We start from the raw sequence: 19,905 nt of genomic DNA on the forward strand, positions 1-19,905 counted from the left end.
AGGAGCCTGACTGTAGAGCGAAGCAGGTATTGTCAAAGTCCCATAGAAACACCAGAACTAAAGAAGGAAACTGAGAAGCAAGTTGGAAAGGTACTTAAAGCACCAATGGCTGCATATCAGTGGCAATAACTGGATGACGGATTTTCTATGCACTAAAATGGTATTCAAGGTTTAAGTTTGAAACAACTGAGTGCTGTCTTTTAATAGACATGGGGGTAGTAAGAACCGAACTTCACCATGTGGAGAAAAACAAAAGGCTACCACGTGTGGTATTTTCATGACGGTGCCTCTTATCTGTTCTTCCTCTGTTCAACCAAAGTAACATCTCCTGCAAATTACTTCTGAATGTATGTAAAATGCTCCATTCATTAAAAACTACTTCAAGATCCCAGGGTACAAAAAATATGTAGTCATTATGAAGGCACAATAACATGGGTGTTCAATCTTCTCCTTTGAATATTCAAACACACTTGGCATCCAGAGAGGCCCCATGCTCACTTCCAATAGCTTGTAGGTTTCGGGAATGAACTGAATGTCACTGTAATTTCTTTATTTTTCTGGGACTTTAATAAAACTTTCTTTTAAATGAGCATATAAAACAAAGCAATACTTATACAGCCCCTCTCCAGTGAGTGTTTATATTAAATAAAAAAAAATAAATAAAAATATACATATTACCATTGAGCAGTTTATCAATGAAAAGCTTCTATAACATCCCCCACACTGAGTGGCTTCAGTACAGCAATTCAAAATTATAATGCATTCTAATACAAATATCTTCAAAAAGATGTCAAAGGAAGCACACAAAGGTTAACACAAGCTGTCTAAAACAGATAATGCCTGAATTCCAAATCAGGTGTAATGTAACAGTTCAGTATCACAGGCTGTGAAATGCAACAGCAACATGATTTGACCAGGAGCACCACCCTTTGATTAACACTTGTGGGGAAAATAGAAGTATGTTAGAATGTCCATCCAGCATAAAAAATGGTCATATAAAGTCAGTGGAGCATCACTTCATTCAAGTGTTGCTTGGAGAGGTTCATGTTGATAAATTAAAAGTAGCTACAATCCTGCAGCTACAAGTACCAGAACACTGTCTGTCAAGGTAGAATCAATAGGCAGTCTGTCTTGGGCACTGTGTAACAGTTATCTTAGTCCAGCTCTGGAGGTCATCCATTCCAAGCCTTGGCACAGGCTGAAAGAAATAAAATGGGGGAAAAAATGTAGTGAATTGACATTTGGACACCCTTTTTCCTATGGGATTTTCATGTTTCCCCAGAAAAGCTACTTTCTACGATGAATTACATAACTTCTACCTTGTGGCAATTAAAACTAGTAAAAGTAAGCAGAACTAGAGAAACTGATTTTTAAGGCAATCGGGAATAGGGTTAACGATACATAAATATACACTATCAGTCACTACCTGAAATTAGAAGTAACCATTCTACCACATACCAGCCCCGAGTTAGTGCTTTTGATTTAGTGCACATTAAGCAACTTTATATCAATTTGGTCCAACAGTGATATCACACTGAGTGAAATCAAAAGGTTAAGCAGGGGAGACAATTTTTATACCCCAGACAGGAGTTATTCATGGAAACAAAATACAAGGAACAGAACATATGCAAGCTGGACATTTTTATTCACAATTTTAATTAATGCCTTCTTGCCAGATTTTATGTGATTTGGATGCAAACAATTATATGCACATAACTGTAATTCTCCAAGGTGAAGTGTAAATTTGATCAAACAAATCTAAATTGGCATTTGTACACCACATAAAAAGAATGGCGAATCACAAAGTAATGCAAAGGCTATTTGCTGGGTATTACAAACAGCTAATACTAAGAACACATTTGCAAAGTAAAAGCAGTTTTCTCTTCAATTTCGAAAAGAGACTGCAGTTTAAGCAGCAGTCACTGAAGATAATTCCAGAAACCATATACAGTAGCACTGCAACAGGCACCCTCTAGTGGAATAATGAGTGAGGGCACACTTATGCAGCAATAGTATGTGCAAGTAGACTTATCCATTGAAGGTGGCCACCAAAAGAATAAGCTTAAAATGCCAAACATTTTACTCTATGTTATAGAAGACAAAAATGAAAAAGATTAAGACAGAGGTCAGCCACCAGTTATAGGACTGTGTCTTTTCCTCTAAAGCTGATGGATAGCAAAAATGTACAGGATTAACCACTGGTCTCTACAGGAGCCAGTACTCAATCTAACTAAACATTTGGATAACTAGGTTTGAGGACAAATCGATTATCTGCTAAATAACACAAACTAGACTAGCATCTAGGTGAATGCTCGTAAGAATGTTGTTACAGTAAGAGTTCAAACTAAAGCCCTGGTATCCAACAAGAACACAGATTGGAAAGCACTAAATGTGATATCACCTTTGGAAAGCACTAAAAGTGTGAAAGAGGTCTATAACTAATTGACAAGTAATAGGTTTATTCCATGCTGAAAAAAGAAGAAAAAACACATTTTGGCCATGGAGCCTTCTTCGGGTGTCAACCTGAATCTTAGAGACCAGTAAATTGGCAAATGCGCACATGCATGCCCAGGCTCTATTGGGGGGGTGGGCTGGGGGGTGTTACAGCTTATGTCACAGAGGTATAGTTTGTATTTCTTCCAACACACCTTTGAATTTCATAGTAAACTTCTGTTGATCAACAATGTTAATAATGTTAATCATCATAAGGAGTTTACCTATTTCATGCCCCTTCAATAAAATATCACTGCTCCTGCTAGAATTTTTGTTGCAGTTAAATCCTAAAATTCTTTAGATGCTTAATATACAATGCCCTGTCCAAACTTGTATCTGTAATGAGATTAATTTAAGTAGAGTTTATTTCTTTGTATTTTTATGCATATATTTGATCATACTAAAACCAAATGTATTGTGTTCAACCTAATGATTTCATGTGATAAGTACTAGGACATTTCAGACAATTTGGTTAAATATCAATTTGGGGCCAAAAACATGCATGAAATCTGAGACCTACCAAGCTTAAACATGGAGTAATATATTTGGGTTTTTTTTGCTAAGTCTATGCTGTAGCTGCTTTGAGGTTTTGTCTGTCCTTCAGGGTTTTGACTTAAATTTGTTTCTTCAACATGCAAAACACATGCACAACTCGACTAAATCTGAAGATTGACTTAACCAGTCTAACACTTTCCACCTTTTTCTCCTGATGAACTCCTTGGTTGCACCAGACACATTTCTGGTAATTACAGTGTTTGGTGAAGCACCACCCATTTAAGACAGATGCAGTCCAATTAACATGGTGTGATTTTGCTGGAGACTGATTACATCTGAACTAATTCAGGATTGCTATTACAAGGAGGTGGACACTTGCCCTACACTATCCAGAACTTAAAAATAAGCTGAAATAGCTTGATTTAAGTAATATCACCCATTCGTTCCATCCCTAACCATTTGAAAAAGGTGAGTCTATCTTTAGAATGCATGAAGACTCAAAACATTCTTTAGAAGGGCTTTTACTTAATTTGTTCCATTTGTCCCTTTACATTCCTACTGCATTCCAAACTGTTGTTGTAATTAGGTTAATCCTGCGGTCTCCTCTCCTTGAGTGTTTTTTTCTTACTGTAAAGCACTTTGAGAAGCCTTTTAAAAGGCACTATATAAAATAGAATTGATCATTATCTCTACTGGCCCATTTTCAAATTATTTTGAACTGCTTTTGAAGCCTTTCATATATTTATACGTTGATATATAGCTTGAAGGGACGTTGAGCAATAGAATGCTAGCTCTCACACAAACTTCTTGATAATGCAAAAATTTACCTGAATGATCAAGAATCCTGTTTAATTCTCATGCAAAGCATTTCAAAAGCCATGATGGTATGTATAAAATCACCCGTGTATACTATTTTGAAAACCTTGGGAATCTCTACTTAAGCACTTAAATGCATAATAAAAAATGCCTAAATCCTCAAACCTTAGATTTGTCAGTTATGTTTTTCACAATCACTCCAGTACTGCAATTGTACTCATGCATACTTACCCTTCTCCTGTAAGAGCACAGCAAGATTGAATGTGCCAAGGGTGGTCTTTGATGGAGCTAAGAGTGAGGTATTTAGATATCTCAGCAGCAGACATGCAGCTCTTCATGTCTTGTTTGTTCGCAAATATCAGAACAGCCGCTTTTCGGAGATCCTGACAAAAAATGAGAATAAAAGGCCAGAAAAGGCTTAATTTGTATCACCATCACAGGAATATTTTTTTTAAAACTGTCAGAAATCAGTCATTCAATTCAATTATTTAAAGCATACTTCTAGAATAATTTTGGCGACAACTAGCTATGTAAGTAGTATTTGCAGTTCAGAGCAATCATATTATATTTTTGGAGTTGTAAACAAAAATTAAAGCACATACCTCGTGAGCCAGCATTCTGTACAATTCTTCCTTTGTGATAGAAAGTCGCTCTCTATCTGTGCTGTCTACAACTAAGATGATAAACTAAAAAAAAAACAAATTACAATAAACAACTGCTTCATGTCATGGTTTTCTGAAACCAAGTAGATACCATGCACAGTCTCTGAAGACGCGGGATACATCACATAAAATTATATGAATAATTAGACACTTATTTAAAATGACCAAGAGAAGTTTACAGTAATATTACATAAATCTATATTACATATATTATACCACTCTTTACCCCAAAAAGGCTATTTACTTACAAATTATATTTCTGATTTATACAGTGCCTGGTAATAGTATTTAACTATTTAATCGTATTTAACCCCAATGATTTACTGTTTTGTTGAATTACCAACATCCGTTGGAAAAAAGTGATTTTTTTGTGCATGTACGTCTGGCAGCAATTAACAGCTGAAAGTCTTTTTGGTTAAGACTATCTCTATAGATAAGAATGGTGCAATTTTCACTCATTTTTCTTTGCAAACTTGTTCAAGGTCTGTCAGGTTGGTGGGGAATTATCCAACAAATCTTACAAATTTGAAGACATGACTTTGACTAACATATTCAAGGGCATTCACTTTTTCCTGGTTAAGCCACTTGGTGTAGTGTTGAGTATAGACTTTCTTGAGGATTTGCCTGCAGTTTGCTCCATGCATTTTGACTGCAATATGAACAGGTTTGCAGTCCCTGAAAAGAAACAACCCTATAAAAATGCTGTCACCATCATGCATGATAGTACACATGGTGTTGACTAGGTGACATGCTATGCTTGCACTAAAATTGAAAACCAAAAATTCCATTTGGTCTCATTATCACTTACCGGGGCTTGAAATTCATTTTTGAAAATGAGGGGGCATTCCCCCTTTAAATGAAGCTAATGGGGGGGATTTAACCATCTTGGGGTGGGGAATAATAGCAGAACAATGAAACGAGTGTATTGAAATAATTGGTACACAAGCTGAGCTCCAGATGTTCATTGCAAATACAGTCCTACCTTGTTGCTGATCTGTCTTTTAGGGCTAACCTCCTCTCCATTAAAGACACAAGAAAAAAAAACTGAGAAGGACAATATTTGTTCCTTATTCATGCTTTCTCCTCTCCATCTGCGTCAGGTGCTCACTCTTTCTCAACTATATACATTGTTGTTCTCCTCAATCTCTCTCCCGTCTCCCTCAGTTTTTTTCCTATTCTCTCTCTCCTCCTCATTTCTTTCCACTTTATAAGTGCCCTGCTGAAATTAGACCCGAGTGCTGGAGGCAGCTCTGTGTTCTAGCACATCTCAAGTATTTTAGTGACCTGCACACAACTGACACAGCACTTTGAACTGACAACTACCTCACTGTATGTGCTGGAGTAAACTTGTCTCCTCTAGTTCTTTCTGCAACTCATTAAGCTTGCTGCTTATTATAGCAGAGTTGCTGAAAAAAATTACCCTTAAGTCTTGTTGGAACTTTTTCCACTTGTTCCACAAGGCAAGCAGGTGAGTTGTGCAGTGTAATCTGGAGTGCAGTGTAAAACCTTGTTTCTGTGTATATACCTTTACAAAGGTAATGAGCCACTTACTGTTACTTATATCAGTGGACTTATCCAACACTTAGGAAAACACAGGACTTGTCCCTACAGCGGCATCTAACTCTTGATGCATTTCTGACAAAACTTTGTCATTCAGATAGCTTCCTTAGTTCAATCCGTCAATCTTAAGATGCTTCACAAGAGGTCACTCCATTTCTTGCATGAATCTCACAGGTTAAACTTAATTTGTATTAGTAAATTGGTTTTCTGTAACATAGTATGCCTCTTTAAGTAGCCCTTTAACCTCTTCCTCAACATTCGATTGTGCAGCTTGCAACTGCAATTGCACCAGTCATGGTATTCTTAGTTGATTCCTCCTCGCACTTTTGAGTGCTTTGTCATGAGCAATATCATTCTAATGTCTAAATTATGTAGACATTTTGTATCATCAGCTAGTAAACCCTACACTACTAAACATGGTGCAAAGTAAGCAGCTTCCATTCTGAGCCATGGGTATATTTTTTATTTTTCAGGGTCAGGTGCTATTTTCTGTTGGGACTCCCTTCTTCAGAAGTAGACTTTTTCCGCCAATGCTCCATTTTTGATCAAGTTTACAAGTATTCAATTATTTGCATAAAACAAACTAAACCGATTCCAAACCAAAATGTACTCTTCATCTGCCTATAATAAATGCGAGATGTGCAACACAACCCCACAAATAGTGTAAAGTCACTATTTGAATCATGCATTTAGGATAATTCTACTTGGGGCTTGCCAATAAATGCATGTGGGAAATTCTAACATTATAAAAGCTGGATTTGCAAAAATAACTAAAATTGTTACTTGTAACTAAAATAAAAACTCTGCGCCAAAATTCAAGCCCTGCTTACTTTGCTTCATCCTGCATGCAGGAAGTGAGACTCAGTTTTGTATTGTTACTATGATATGCTTGACCCTTGGATACTTTCTCCCATCTCAGCCACTGAACATTCAAAGCTTATTCAAAGTTGCCATTGACCATACTGTGGCATCCCTATCCTTTCCAGACTGGGCATTTAGGAGAGACAACCTAATCTAGGCATTGTCTTGGTAGTATGATATACCTTGCACTAAAATCAGCTTTACCATACTCAAAGGGAAAGTCCATAGATCTTTTAAATTTCTTACACTCATCTAGTGATCTATGCCTTTCTACAACCTTATCTGAGATGTTCTGAAAGCTGCCTTCACGGTTGAATTTTGCTTGAAATTCAGTACCTGACTGAAGAACTTTGCAGAGATAAATGTATTTATTTGGAATCATGAGAACCACTATCATTGTATGCATAGCCCAATTAACTGTGTGACTTGTGAAAGTTACTTTATATACCTGACCTAATCAAGTATAGGTCAGGTACAAGTATAGTAAAGAAGGGTGAAAACTCAATCAACATTTTATCTTTTGAACTTTCGTGGTAATCTGTCAGAATTTAACTTCCACCTAATAAAGCATTCAGCCTGAGCACTCAAGTTTTGATTTAAATATTTACTTTAAAAATGCATATATAACAAAATGGAACTTCTATGGAAGGGAATGAATAATTTTGCAAGGCACTCCATGTATTCAACACTACTAGGAATGTGACCTAAATATGGCATGTGAACAAGGAATTTGTGGACGTTTGAACAATCTACTCTGTCCCAATGCAGCAGTGACTGCTCGTCTGCTTTCTTCACCCTTCTGAACATCATTCAAATCAGACCTGACCTTTTCTCACTGATAGACCTTTGTTCCACTAACCTTTTAACCCTCCAGGTTTAATGTCACTTGTCCTCTGAATGAAAGCAGCAGCTGCTAGGCTTCAAGTAAAATGCTGCTTAGCAAAACTTTTGTTCTGCCTTCTGACAACATCTATTTGGGATTATTCACACTATAGAATTTCAGAAAACACTGCCACCAACATTACAAATTGTTTATCGCAAGCATAACCACTGTGAATGTGGCAGACAGAAATGCATACAATGTCTTGTTTACACATACACTATCTCTTCAGTTTCTTCACTAGTAAAATAACCCTGACCTTTGGAACAGTCTGCACAATTTCTTTGCAGATGACTGTATGAAACGGCAAACAACTTATTAAAGGATCAAAACCAACTTTAAAATATCAGATCTAATAATTATATAATACATTTGTACTTTTTCATTCAGTGCTACTTCTACAGTATTGGAATTCCAGTAACTTTAATTTATTTAGTAAACATTATTTATGGACTCTTTCCATTATGTTTTGCAAACCAGTATTCATTCACTGTATTCTAACTAGTGTTAAATACAGTATGAAGTACTTCAGGTGGGTAGCTGCGTCAGCATGCGTAGGCTGCAAAGGAACAAGTAATAGGTTTATTCCATGCTGAAAAGAGAAGAAAGTAAACAACGTTTCAGCTATTGAGCCTTCTTCAGGTATGAGCTCACACCCGAAGAAGGCTCCACAGCTGAAACATTGTGTTTACTTTCTTCTCTTTTCAGCATGGAATAAACCTATTACTTGTTCCTTTAAATACAGTATGTCAAAGATAGGTACATTGAAAATCCAATTTACCCAACTTGAACTGCATTGGCTTTCACTACTATGATGTTCTGAAAACTGACACTGCTGTAAAGGTAGTGTTTTCAGTAATTGCTAATGACTATGTACATAATTACTGCTTTCAAACAAGACTATTGACTTTCTTGGAATTGCATATGACCACTAATTGTGTATCGCACTATCCACAAATGGGTGTACCAGTTTTCAATGTTTATTCGGAAAAGAGCTACTAGCCTTAAAATGTATCTTGTGCCAGTAGGCAGACTGACTTCCTCCTACACTGATCTTCTGGTCAAATAGAATCACCGTTCTGTATCATATGATGTATGCTAGACTGCAAAAATGAATGTTTTATACAAAAATGAAACCTCCATATGAATTGCAGTTTTCTCATTTAGTCTAGAACACAAAAAACACACCCCACCAACTGCAAATTACAATCTTAGAATGTAATAGCAAATTTCAACTGGACTGAAGCTACCAATAAGTGCCTGATCTGTAATTTGGGATTAGTAGGTTGTTTGAGGATTGGATTTAGCCTGAAACATTTATGTTATTGTGCCACATTTAACAACACCTTTGTTTCTAGACAACATGTGTGTCAGGAGAAAAGGTGCTGCAGTGACAATTTCCCCCGCGCAGCAAGAATAAAACCAGTTTTAAACACACCTAGACAAATTAACACTCAGTACAACATAACTTAAAAATGAATGAACTTTTACAATGTTAATGATATCTTTATAGAACACAAATACTGGAGTAGGCAGCTAAGCAGTGAAAATATTTGTAGAAAAAAAATGAGAACCCCTGAGAGAAAATGTTTTTTCACGAGTAAAGGTGGCAAACCAAAAGGTATCTTGTCCAACCGAAGGAATCATATGAGGAACCAGTACCTCAGTGTTAGAGTAGTAAGTACTCCATGATGACCGCAGTGACTCCTGCCCGCCGATATCCCACATCAGGAAATGGGTATTCTTCACCACTATTTCTTCAACATTACTTCCTATTGTAGGCGATGTATGCACAACTTCATTCATCAAACTAGAAGACGAATGGATAAAAATACAAATCAAACATTTATGTAAAGCATTTAAAGTATTATATCTTTAGTAATCAAATGGCAGCTTTTTGGAATTTTGTAATTTACCAATACAATACAATGATTTAAGACCTACCAATGAGCCAACTGCAACAACATTTAAAATGTCAGTTATTTTTGTTGGAGTTCCAAATGGCTCACTGAATCCCCAACTTTTCTTTGGGGGGTGAGGCTAAATTTTTTTTCCCATATATTTTCTGCAATTCTTCACAGTGATGATTTAAAAGGGGTTGTGGTCAGCTAGGGTTTACCATGAATTATCCTAAAACTGATATTAGCAGCTTATTGAGATAATGACTTGATTAGATTTTCTTCATTTCTTCATCACTTTAAAAACTGAAGTACAACAGCCAACAACAGCTGAGGCAAATACACTCTTTATTCCTTATAGGAACATGTTTAACACTTGAATACTACATGCCAATTATAATTTTAAGCCATTAGGTTACATATTGTTCACACTACACTTGTGCATTTATTGCACGCAATATGGCTAGTAACTCCATAGCAACTAGTTTTTCTCTGCAGAAAGTAGTACTTCTACAGATTTTTCCATCTGGCCATTGATGATTCAACTAAAAACAGAGATAAGAACTTTAAATAATGGTTAAACTATATACAAAACAAATATAAGCTGGTTATCCAGTTCCCTGCAATGTGGCAAGCATTTTGTTCTAGTGTGGTACACTAATCTTTTTGGAACAAAGTATACACCATGAAGAAACAAAGGTGATAAAAAAACAAGATTGACAAAATAATCAAATACACTTTTTAAAAAGCTATTAAATATTAGAACTGTTAATCATATGTGTAAAGGTAATACTTGCAAAACATGCATTAATACTTAACATAAATATGGTAATTAAATCCCAAAGTGCCTGCAAATTACTAGGTTGGCTTTCAAAACATTTGTTTTAGCAATCTGAACTCCATTTAAGAATTTGAACTGAAGGTTTTGTAAATAATAGCTTCCTGTTTTTCCTCCGTCTCCTTCTAAAAATGAGATGCTTTATAATTAGAAGTGCACCACAATGACAAGAGTAGGAAAATAGCCTTTTTAGTCTTGAACTGAGAAGACTACAAGAGGACCTTATGTGAGAACCCAAAACCCTCAGTGGCATTGACAAAATCAAACCAGTGGACTCAACAGTGAAACAAGAACTACAGTGAACAAAAGAAAACTGCAGGGAAATGCATTTAAAATGGAACAGAAATTACTTTTCGTACACAAAGGGTTATGGGAGTGTGGAACAGGTTACTAAAACTATGTTGCTGAAGCTGGAATCCTGTTTTTGTTAGAAAAATCTGGATGTGATACTGAAATCAATAAGCTCCCAGCATCCAAACAAGCCAGAAGGGCTGCATGTGCATGTTCTCAAAAGTTTAAAACTTACACTTTACCAACATCCCTGGAAAACCTACAGGAATGCATGTTTCACATCTGAGTGTCATACCATCTTCACAATTTCCTATAGCTGCAACAGCACAGCAAATACTAGCATATCAGTTAGGAAGTTAGATGAATAAATAAACGCTGCACACTCTCACTGTCACTTTTCATAGTTATGAACCTTTGGCTATATCTGCTCTAACAAACCTGGACTGTTGGTCCGCAACTAAAAGAACAAACTGGATGCCTGTTGACTCGGTAAAGGTGCTAGCTTGAGCAAAGGCTGATCGCCATGTCACTAGCCAATTCTGCAGTAAGGCTGAAGCCCCAAGCTGAGTCATGATAACCACTGCCAATTTTCAATTGGAATGGTATAACAAAAAATGTAAAATATATGATTTTCATTAAAAATATGAAGTCTGAAGTTTACATGACAAATGGAAACCATGCAAACAGTAAGCACTTTAAATGGTTACGGAGCAGTTTCTTAGCTGGGCTTGATATGCTAGAACTCAGTAGCTCTTGGCATCTCCTTCATTTGTCAATGTCTTAAGTGAGTGGGATATGATTTACAGAAATCAGTAAAAAAAAAATTAAAACAGATCTTGTACACATAACAACCAGCTTAAATTAGTTTTTTTGTTATACTTTACCAGCAGCATTACGACCTCCTGCGTGACCTGATCAGACCTCAGACGACAAGCAATGCTGGGCCTAGCCAGTCCTGAGATGGGACTGTTGCTGTAATTGACATTTGTGGGCTACTAGCTGGCACTCTTTCTCGATTAGAATTTCCAAACCAACATCCCATTGAGCCATGGACATTGTGACAATAGGAGGTACAATATATTCCTTCAGATTAGATGTTAAACTGAGGTCCTGACTTTTGTTTTGAAAAGGTTATTAAAAAACCCTTAGCATTGCATGAAAACAGACAGGCGATATCCCTTGTGTCATTCCTAAATTCTGTTCTAGACGTGAATCCCCTGGTCACCTGAAAGATCTCGTTCAATTTTTTGGGCAATGACTGTTCATTGTTCCACCTGTTCTAGTGTGAAGTGAAGACTCCTGTGCATAATGGTTTCTGCATGGCACCCAGGATATGGATGAAGTGGGCCAGCTCTTATATCTGAAGTGCTTTGGGATGGAAAGAACTTCCCAAAATGTAAATCAGTGACTCTACATGGGAGACATAAAAACATGTCGAGACATTATATTGAAGCGCTACACAGATTCCCAAAGGTTTGTTTAAATGCCCTTGCCAGTTTAAAAACTGCTTCTGCGTGATCGACACCATAAACTTCTGAAAACTAAGCATTCACATTCAATAGGGTTCACGTTTGCACGCTTTTGTTCAATTGAGATGAAAAGCACAACAGAAATGTAGTAAATTAAGCATGTTATAAAATAAATTATTCATTCAGAAAAAGAATTTAAAATGTGCACGATTTTACATCAAGCAACCAAATACAGTCATTCTTAGTCAAGGCTTCCCTATGCAGACACTTATCTGCACTGGGGCTGTGGTCACAGCTTTCACTACATTATACAGTCAAATGGTAACATCAGTTCCCTTTGAACAACTGGGCATTCCAATTTACCCTGATACGCTGGTATCACTTCATGCTGTTTTCACAGTCTATCCAAGTCATGAGGTATTAGGATAGCTTTATCTAATAATTGTTCCTTGATCAAAAAAGGATTACTATTTATTACTGAGAGATGTAATATACAAATGTATTACAGTACAGTTGGGGAACCAAAAAAGGTTTAAATCAGTCCAAAAATCGGTTTATTTATCCCATGCGCAAACATTTGTGGTATTTTTCATTTAAATAAAAGGTGCAATTTCAATAGGTGAATGATTTTATATAGAATGGCCCCAGAATATGATTCAAAATACTGCTGCTTGCCTTTAAGGGCATGAATGGTTTGGCTCATGAGTACATCAGCGAAATATTAACTCCTTATAAATCTAAATGTTCATAATCTGGCCTTCTGTTAGTTCCCAACACAGATGGCTACAAAAATTGGGAGACTATGCTTTTTTTTTTCTGTTGCTCCAGGACTGTGGAATGATCTCCCAGGACGTAACAGATCTTGCATGTCAACCAGCACTTTCAAATTCAGTCTCAAAACACTTTACCTACCTTTCAATTCTGCTTAATTTATAGTCTTAATTTGTGTATACCTGTTTTTATTGTACAGTGCCTTCAGACTATGAAAAGTCCAATATAAAAAGTATGAAGACTTTAATTAAGCAGGAACCGATTTTGAGTATAGAGAATAAGTGAGCACAATTTAGAGAGTAAAGCAGATAGCAGTGCATTGCCTGGCTAAAAACAAATACATAATATCTGCCTTCCAACTGTAAATCTAATCACCCACAGGCAGCAAAACAGAACACAAAAGAAGCGATTTTTCAGTTTCATCATAAAAGTTTACAAAAGCTCCACTCACAACTGGTAAAGGATTGTTGTTTTCCCAGCATTATCCAGTCCTACAATGATCACTTTATGCTCTGCAACAGGAAAAAAAAAGACAAAAATTATTTTGATAGCAGTGAACATGGAATTATGGACTTCGACAGGAACATCTATAAGCATGGGTGATCAATTATACAAACGAGAGCTACAAAATAAAATTAATTTTATGTATAACGCATTAATGTAATAGTCTGATCTTTCAAAATACTTTTATTTGAAATGTCTGGAATCGGAGACATCACCTGGTTCTTATAAGAATTATCTATATTGAACATTTTGGCTTTCAGCCAGTTGAAATACCATTTAAAACACTTACAGAATATATTGTGCTTTGGACTGCACCACCTTATCACATAAACTGTGAGAAATTTGAGATTGAACAATGCAGTATTAGCTAATATTTGCTTAGTTTAAAGAACTACAAACAGTGTTTTAACACTATTTTAACCAAGATTCAATTCAACCATATACACATACTGTATATATGTATTGAAATGCAATTTATATTTCAAAGTTTATAAAAGAGTCAATGAAAGAGATTAGAAATATACGAGACTACACTTGCTTCAACAAGATATTGTATTCTCAGAACAACCAGAAATCACTCTATACATTTTTACTTCTTGAAGTAAAGCTGTTAATTTGTATTATCTTCACTTATATGAAATATGCATAATGCGTGGTACTCATTTTCTAAAACTGGTCCAATCTTTGTTTTACAGGGACATCTTGAGATAAACCCTTTGGTAACTCGGTGTGCCTGAAGGACATTTCATATCTTCTATTAACAAAAATTCCTTCAACTGTTTACAACAGGTAATTGTGAAATGACAACAACAGAGTCATATCTATTGTATACAGAGCACACACAGTAGAGCTATTCTAGACAACTTTATACAGAGGGATTAAAGTAAGAATTACAGAAAGAAATGGTGGCCTAGGTTAATAATGCCTGAGCTATTCAGAGAAAGCCCGGGATTAGCAGTTATTTACATGTAAACTTAAGTAAATACCACATACAGGTTCATTTCAACTGTGAAGTGGGTCAACACCATGCCAGTATTCACAGACTACTCACAGATCTTGCCTTGTCAAATACGTAGGTGGGGCCATAATATTCTCAAATGTATCCACTCTCTTAAAGACAGACATATTATGAAAGGCACAGGACTGGTTTCATTAAAACAGTCAAAATATCTACAAAACAAGCCAATCTCGATTAAAACATTTTACATGCAATACATCAGTGTTCCAAGAAATGTCAAATGGCTTGCCGTGAATCCACCAGTTACACATAAGGAAAAAGATGATTTAGTTTTATTTAAGATAAAGATCATAACTCACTGCATTCCGGACAAAGAATAACTTCCAAAAAGATTGTATCATTACTGAGAAACAAATATCAAAAACAAAATATTTCTGGTTTAAAGTGAATGGAAACTTACTAGTTTTTAATTAGATGCATAAATAATGCTTAATATAAGTTCACTACAAACAATGGATTATTTAACATCAAATGACTGTGGAATCTCTTGCAGGAGACTGTTAAAAGATTCCAAAGATTCAATTGATTGGCTCAAAAGTTCATTCCAGACACTTTAAAAATGTAAGTGTAGGAAGTTTCACACTATAAATAGTGCAAAACAGGGAAAGTAAGAAGAAAGGTTTTATTTCTGCTTGTGGCAAAGAATGCATAGCAGAATTTAAGTCGGAGAGTACTGGAAGTACACAAACTCACCATTTTAGGTTTATAAGTGAACTATGCAAAGGCCTACAATAGGATAAAAGAATGTTGCACAATAAGAAAACCATTTCACATTTTTCCATCTCCCTTTAAAACTGAACATCCTAGCAAAATCAGGCTCCCATCCTAAGTTGAAAGGAATGTTCTTCTCTAAGAGGACCGAAAATAAGTCTTGAAAGAAAATACTATGAAGATAATTGACTCGAATATTTTAAATCTTTGAAGACACTCACAAAATGAACCTTATGACCAAAATCAACATTAAAAAGATCCAAATGAAAGCTTAGGAGAAGTGTAGTGAAGTGTTTTTAAAGCTAAGGGCCAGGAACACTTTTTACACAAAGGGTAGTGGGGAACAAGCTACCCAGCCATGTTGAAAGGTAAAGGTTTTGGCAAGAAACATGTGGATGAGAGCTAAGACCAAATCACTACTAACTCCATAAACTACATGGGACAAATTGCTTCCTCTTGCTTGCAACTTTAAGTCAAAGACAACTCTTAACATTAATTTCTCTATATTTGGCAGAACTGGGACAGGAAAAAAAATCACTTAATGACAAAAAAGGATTTTGATAACCATAACTGTAAACAGGACATTTTCCTGAGCCACAAAAGCAATTTGCATCAACAGAAATATTTAATAAAAAAGGATAATACGACTTGAGTTATGATTTCTACTTAAAGTAGAACAAAATGTTCAAACATTGGGAAAATGTACCCAAAATAACAATACTGGTACACTGCATCTGTTTGATAAGGGAGAAGAGTTACAGAGTTGCAGTTTTTATGTTATCAGGGTCTTTTGAGCACTACAATCTTTTCACCACACAAACTGAAAAGATAAAGTAGGCTTCCTATTGAGTTTTTCTCTAATAAACACATACAATTCTTTTTTTCTTCATGGGATAGGAATGGAAATAAACCTGCAGTACTGCTACCAAGCCTGCACTCATTGCCTGCACTACCTAGTGATGATAGATAATCTAGCAAACTTTTGGTAATCTGATTTCTCAGTATTCGCTGAGTTTCCTTGAGAAAGACTACTCAGAAGTGATAGCATTCCAAAAAGGTGCTGCCCACATAATACTGTGGGAAAGCAATCTTAACTGTCACACAGGGATCAAGCCAAGAACCACAAAATCAAGTGAATTTTAGCAGACTAAACTGCAATATTGACTTGTAAGGAACTTCTAAAGATTCCAAGTTACATCTCATCACACTCACGTGTACTACAGCTCAAAGGATCTAAAAAAACACTTTCTGTTGTTTGATCAGAGGCATCCTCTGCTGATTAATAAGTGTTTTTGTATTGTACAAATCACAATGTTCTGTTCTACTGCCAAATTTAGAAAGTAAATCTCTTAATTGTCACTTTAATGAACAGCCAATTAAAGCACACTGCAAATTACAAAAGGTAGAGCCATTACAATAGGAAATATCTCAATGAACAGTATATAATTTTAAGAGAAAGGGATATGGTAACAACCCTTGTTCATTGCGTACTATAAACTGAAGTGTTTGGCAAAGAAGCAAGTTGGATGGCAGATGTGGGATTAAAACAATAAGAGAAGAAACACTGTGATACAGTTCTGAAATGCTTCAAATTTTAATTCTTTTCAGATCAGTTCCATCTCCCATTCCTATTGCATGAATTCCAGTTCACTATGTATGACAAGGCCCGTTGTCTAGTCAGGGTAACTGTATATTGTTTTCTCCTCAGAAACGTCGTTGTTTTATTGTCCGTATACATAACACAGGCTGCACAAGTACACTATTGTCTAAAACACTGTTTTAAGGAAGTCAATGCTAGGCATTCAAAATCAAAATATGAGGGCGCATAATCACCACAAGATGACATGTCAACCAGCATCATAACATTCTTGAATTAAGTCAAGGTAAATATTGCACATCAACTTTATTACGTCTTACCCATTGCCCCATCACTTGAATCAATTAGAACAATGCTAATCCTCGAGATGCAGAAAAGAGACAGGAAATGAAAATGGAGGGTAGAGGAACAGATTTACAATATATATAGGAAGCGGCTCCAGTCCTTTGTGGCCTGTCTCACTATGGGGGTTGCAGGGGCTCCTTTTTGACTGTACTTTGTAATAAAGAAACAAAGAGGAAGGAAAAGGCCTTCTCACAGTCTATTGTGACTGATTAGATCTAACCTTCAGGCCGTCTGTCACATCCTTTTAGCTTCCAGGCCTCCAGCTTGTAAATCAAACAGATGGAGGAGCAGAAAAACAGAAAACAAGCAAGACCGCAATTGCACAGCATCTTCTGTGCTCCTAGTATCTACCACTGAAAGTGCTACTTAAACATACGCTTTAAAACAGTGTAAAGTGGAAGTCAAATATATACGTCACACTGCACAGCATATAATAAATATTGCTACGAATGTGAGGAAACGCTAGAGACATACCAGGTACAGACAACTCACCTAAAAACATATCTACTTAAACTATATAAGTTTTGTTTTATCAGATTTTTAAACAGTTTTAAAGGATGATTTGAGGTGAGTTAGTACTTTTATTTAATGGGAAAACTTAATGAAAACAAAGCAGGCCAAAACAACATTGCAAAATCTGATCCAGAACAACCGACTTAGTTCCCAGATTCTAAATATGAAAATCTGTTTCCTTGTGCAAGGAACCAGTTACTGTTTGCAAACTCTGCAACCAGTAAAAAGTTGTGTTCGGGGTGTTCACACAAGTTATAAAGCATCCGATGAAGCAGTTCACAAAGCCTTATTTACAACGATCTCTTCAGTACATTTTTTCTTGCTCAACAGAGATGTGCTATAAGCAACAGAACCCCTGAAACATACAAACATTTAATATATCATACTTACATTTGGTGCAGAGTATGAAAGTTGTGCCACTACTCACACTGCGTTTAAAAACCATACCATAAGCCTTTAGTTTCATCTACACCAGGTTACAGAGAAATGTTTGGTTTTTCCGTTTTAAAAATGGTTAGTCCAAAACAATTTTCAGTTTCACTCCATAAACGTACACTCAGTTTTGGAATGGACAGTAGTGTTTCTAACTGTCTATATGAGACAACTGCACCTGCTGGTTGTAGTTTTCCACTTGTACAGGTGGAAAATATTTTTCCTTTGACACAAAGCGTGTACAGTGCAAAAACAGGATCAGGTTTCTTAGGCAGCACAACCCAATGTAAAGTTTATTATGCACACTCAGCATTAGCAGGGTTTATGCATTTCGAAAATGATGCTGAAGTCATACTGATTTCAATATTCATAAGCAGCGTGCGTTGTAGATGTCCAAGACCCTCTCAGCTGTCTCTTTTACGTTATACCATTAACTCTCACTACTTTACATGCATTTTAGGGAACCAATAACACTTCACCGACCTGTAGCAAGGTCAAAAAGATGGTCTTTGATACGGGACGGAGGACCACGTTCACGACAAGGACTTCTGGTATTGGTGCCTTACACTGAACTTATTTTCAAAGTTTATCTTGGAATGAGACAATTCGTTCTACTGTTTACCGAGACTATATTATCAGATTTCACCATTTGAGTTTTAAGAATCTTAACCGCCGGACAAAATTCTATATAGAGTACAGGAGGCCAAAAGTTCCACTGTGAACAGGAACAGTGAAACTATATGGAATAGTCTAACAAAGAAATGTGAAACAATAGGTCCTTACATTATTCCCAGTCATCATTCAACATACGATCTATATTATGTATTAATAATAAACTATAATCTGAATATAATCTGAAAATAGCCGATTAAAAGAACGCTCGCTATTGCATGCGTTATTGAAATCCACAAGTCACTCGAAAGTTGAATCAGTCCCAACCTTAGTAGTTCTAGATTCAACCCGTTTATTTAGCAAATTTAGAACTCACGCGTTCTAGATTCACTCCGTCAGTACAGCAATCACTCTTCCAAGAGTAAACTAAGCTTCATGAAAGCTCTTGCAATCCATCGCTCGACCACAAGAAAACAACTGCATGTGACAAGAAAATGCACTGAAAACCGTGACGGGAAACATTTCAAACGACTACTTAATGCGTTTTAAAACTTCGATGCGTTAAGAAACGTGAGGGAAATCGCAGAAATACAACCCACCTTGATTACAAAAGAAACTCCAGAGTTTTGCAAAAATAAGTCCCATTTTTTGTTCAAATTAAAAAAAAATACTTGTGCAAGCAATGCCGACACTAGTCAGAAGACAGTTGTGTCCTTATTCACAGGCAACACAAAAAATGTTTGCTCGCTCCCTATCCTTCAAGCTAGGACAGTTTTCCCTGTCAGGGCCTGTGTTTCGAAGCCCCGTTTTTCCCCTGTGAAATCAAACCTTTGTCTTGGGGAATCTGTTACTCCACATCCCACACAAGTCGACACGGAGAGGGCTTTTCTTCGGCTTTTAACGAGATTCCGCTACGCTGCGCATTACGTTTTGTGTCTAATAGAGCCTGTTACATGGAGTCGTACAAACCTATTGCAGCCTAGCTAAACTGCACACGCTCTTGAAAATAACAGTTTAATATGCATATAAAAGTAACAACAGCGTTCTGCAGCTGCCACAATGACACAAAACAAGTATCACTACCTGCCCTCTACCACAACAGAGCCACTAATTCTCAACTCCTCCACCCTCCCCCACCA

The 19,905-nt window shown here is 36.3% G+C and overlaps 1 protein-coding gene across 1 annotated transcript; it reads right to left on the reverse strand.

The window, feature by feature from the left end:
• Window positions 1-544: 544 nt before the first annotated feature.
• On the reverse strand, window positions 545-19,905 carry arl8 (ADP-ribosylation factor-like 8). The gene is made up of 6 exons (XM_088919385.1): window positions 19,366-19,905; window positions 13,486-13,546; window positions 9,430-9,577; window positions 4,407-4,490; window positions 4,036-4,187; window positions 545-1,198 (listed from the first exon to the last, which is right to left on the reverse strand). The coding sequence occupies exons 1-6, from the start codon at window positions 19,409-19,411 to the stop codon at window positions 1,150-1,152; spliced, it is 540 nt and encodes a 179-aa protein (XP_088775511.1). The 5' UTR covers window positions 19,412-19,905; the 3' UTR covers window positions 545-1,149.

Source organism: Atractosteus spatula, chromosome 6 (genome assembly GCF_055471065.1).
Source record: "Atractosteus spatula isolate fAtrSpa1 chromosome 6, fAtrSpa1.hap1, whole genome shotgun sequence".
NCBI lineage: Eukaryota > Metazoa > Chordata > Actinopteri > Semionotiformes > Lepisosteidae > Atractosteus > Atractosteus spatula.

Bases quoted from the DNA above. Each gene is read 5' to 3' on its own strand.
- arl8 (XM_088919385.1), bottom strand. From the start codon at position 19,411: ATGGGACTTATTTTTGCAAAACTCTGGAGTTTCTTTTGTAATCAAG. The intron at 9,578-13,485 runs GTGAGTGGAGCT...TTCGTCTTCTAG, and splicing joins ACAACAATCCTTTACCAGTT to TTTGATGAATGAAGTTGTGC. The intron at 4,491-9,429 runs GTACTGGTTCCT...TTTTTTTTTTAG, and splicing joins CTTACTACTCTAACACTGAG to TTTATCATCTTAGTTGTAGA.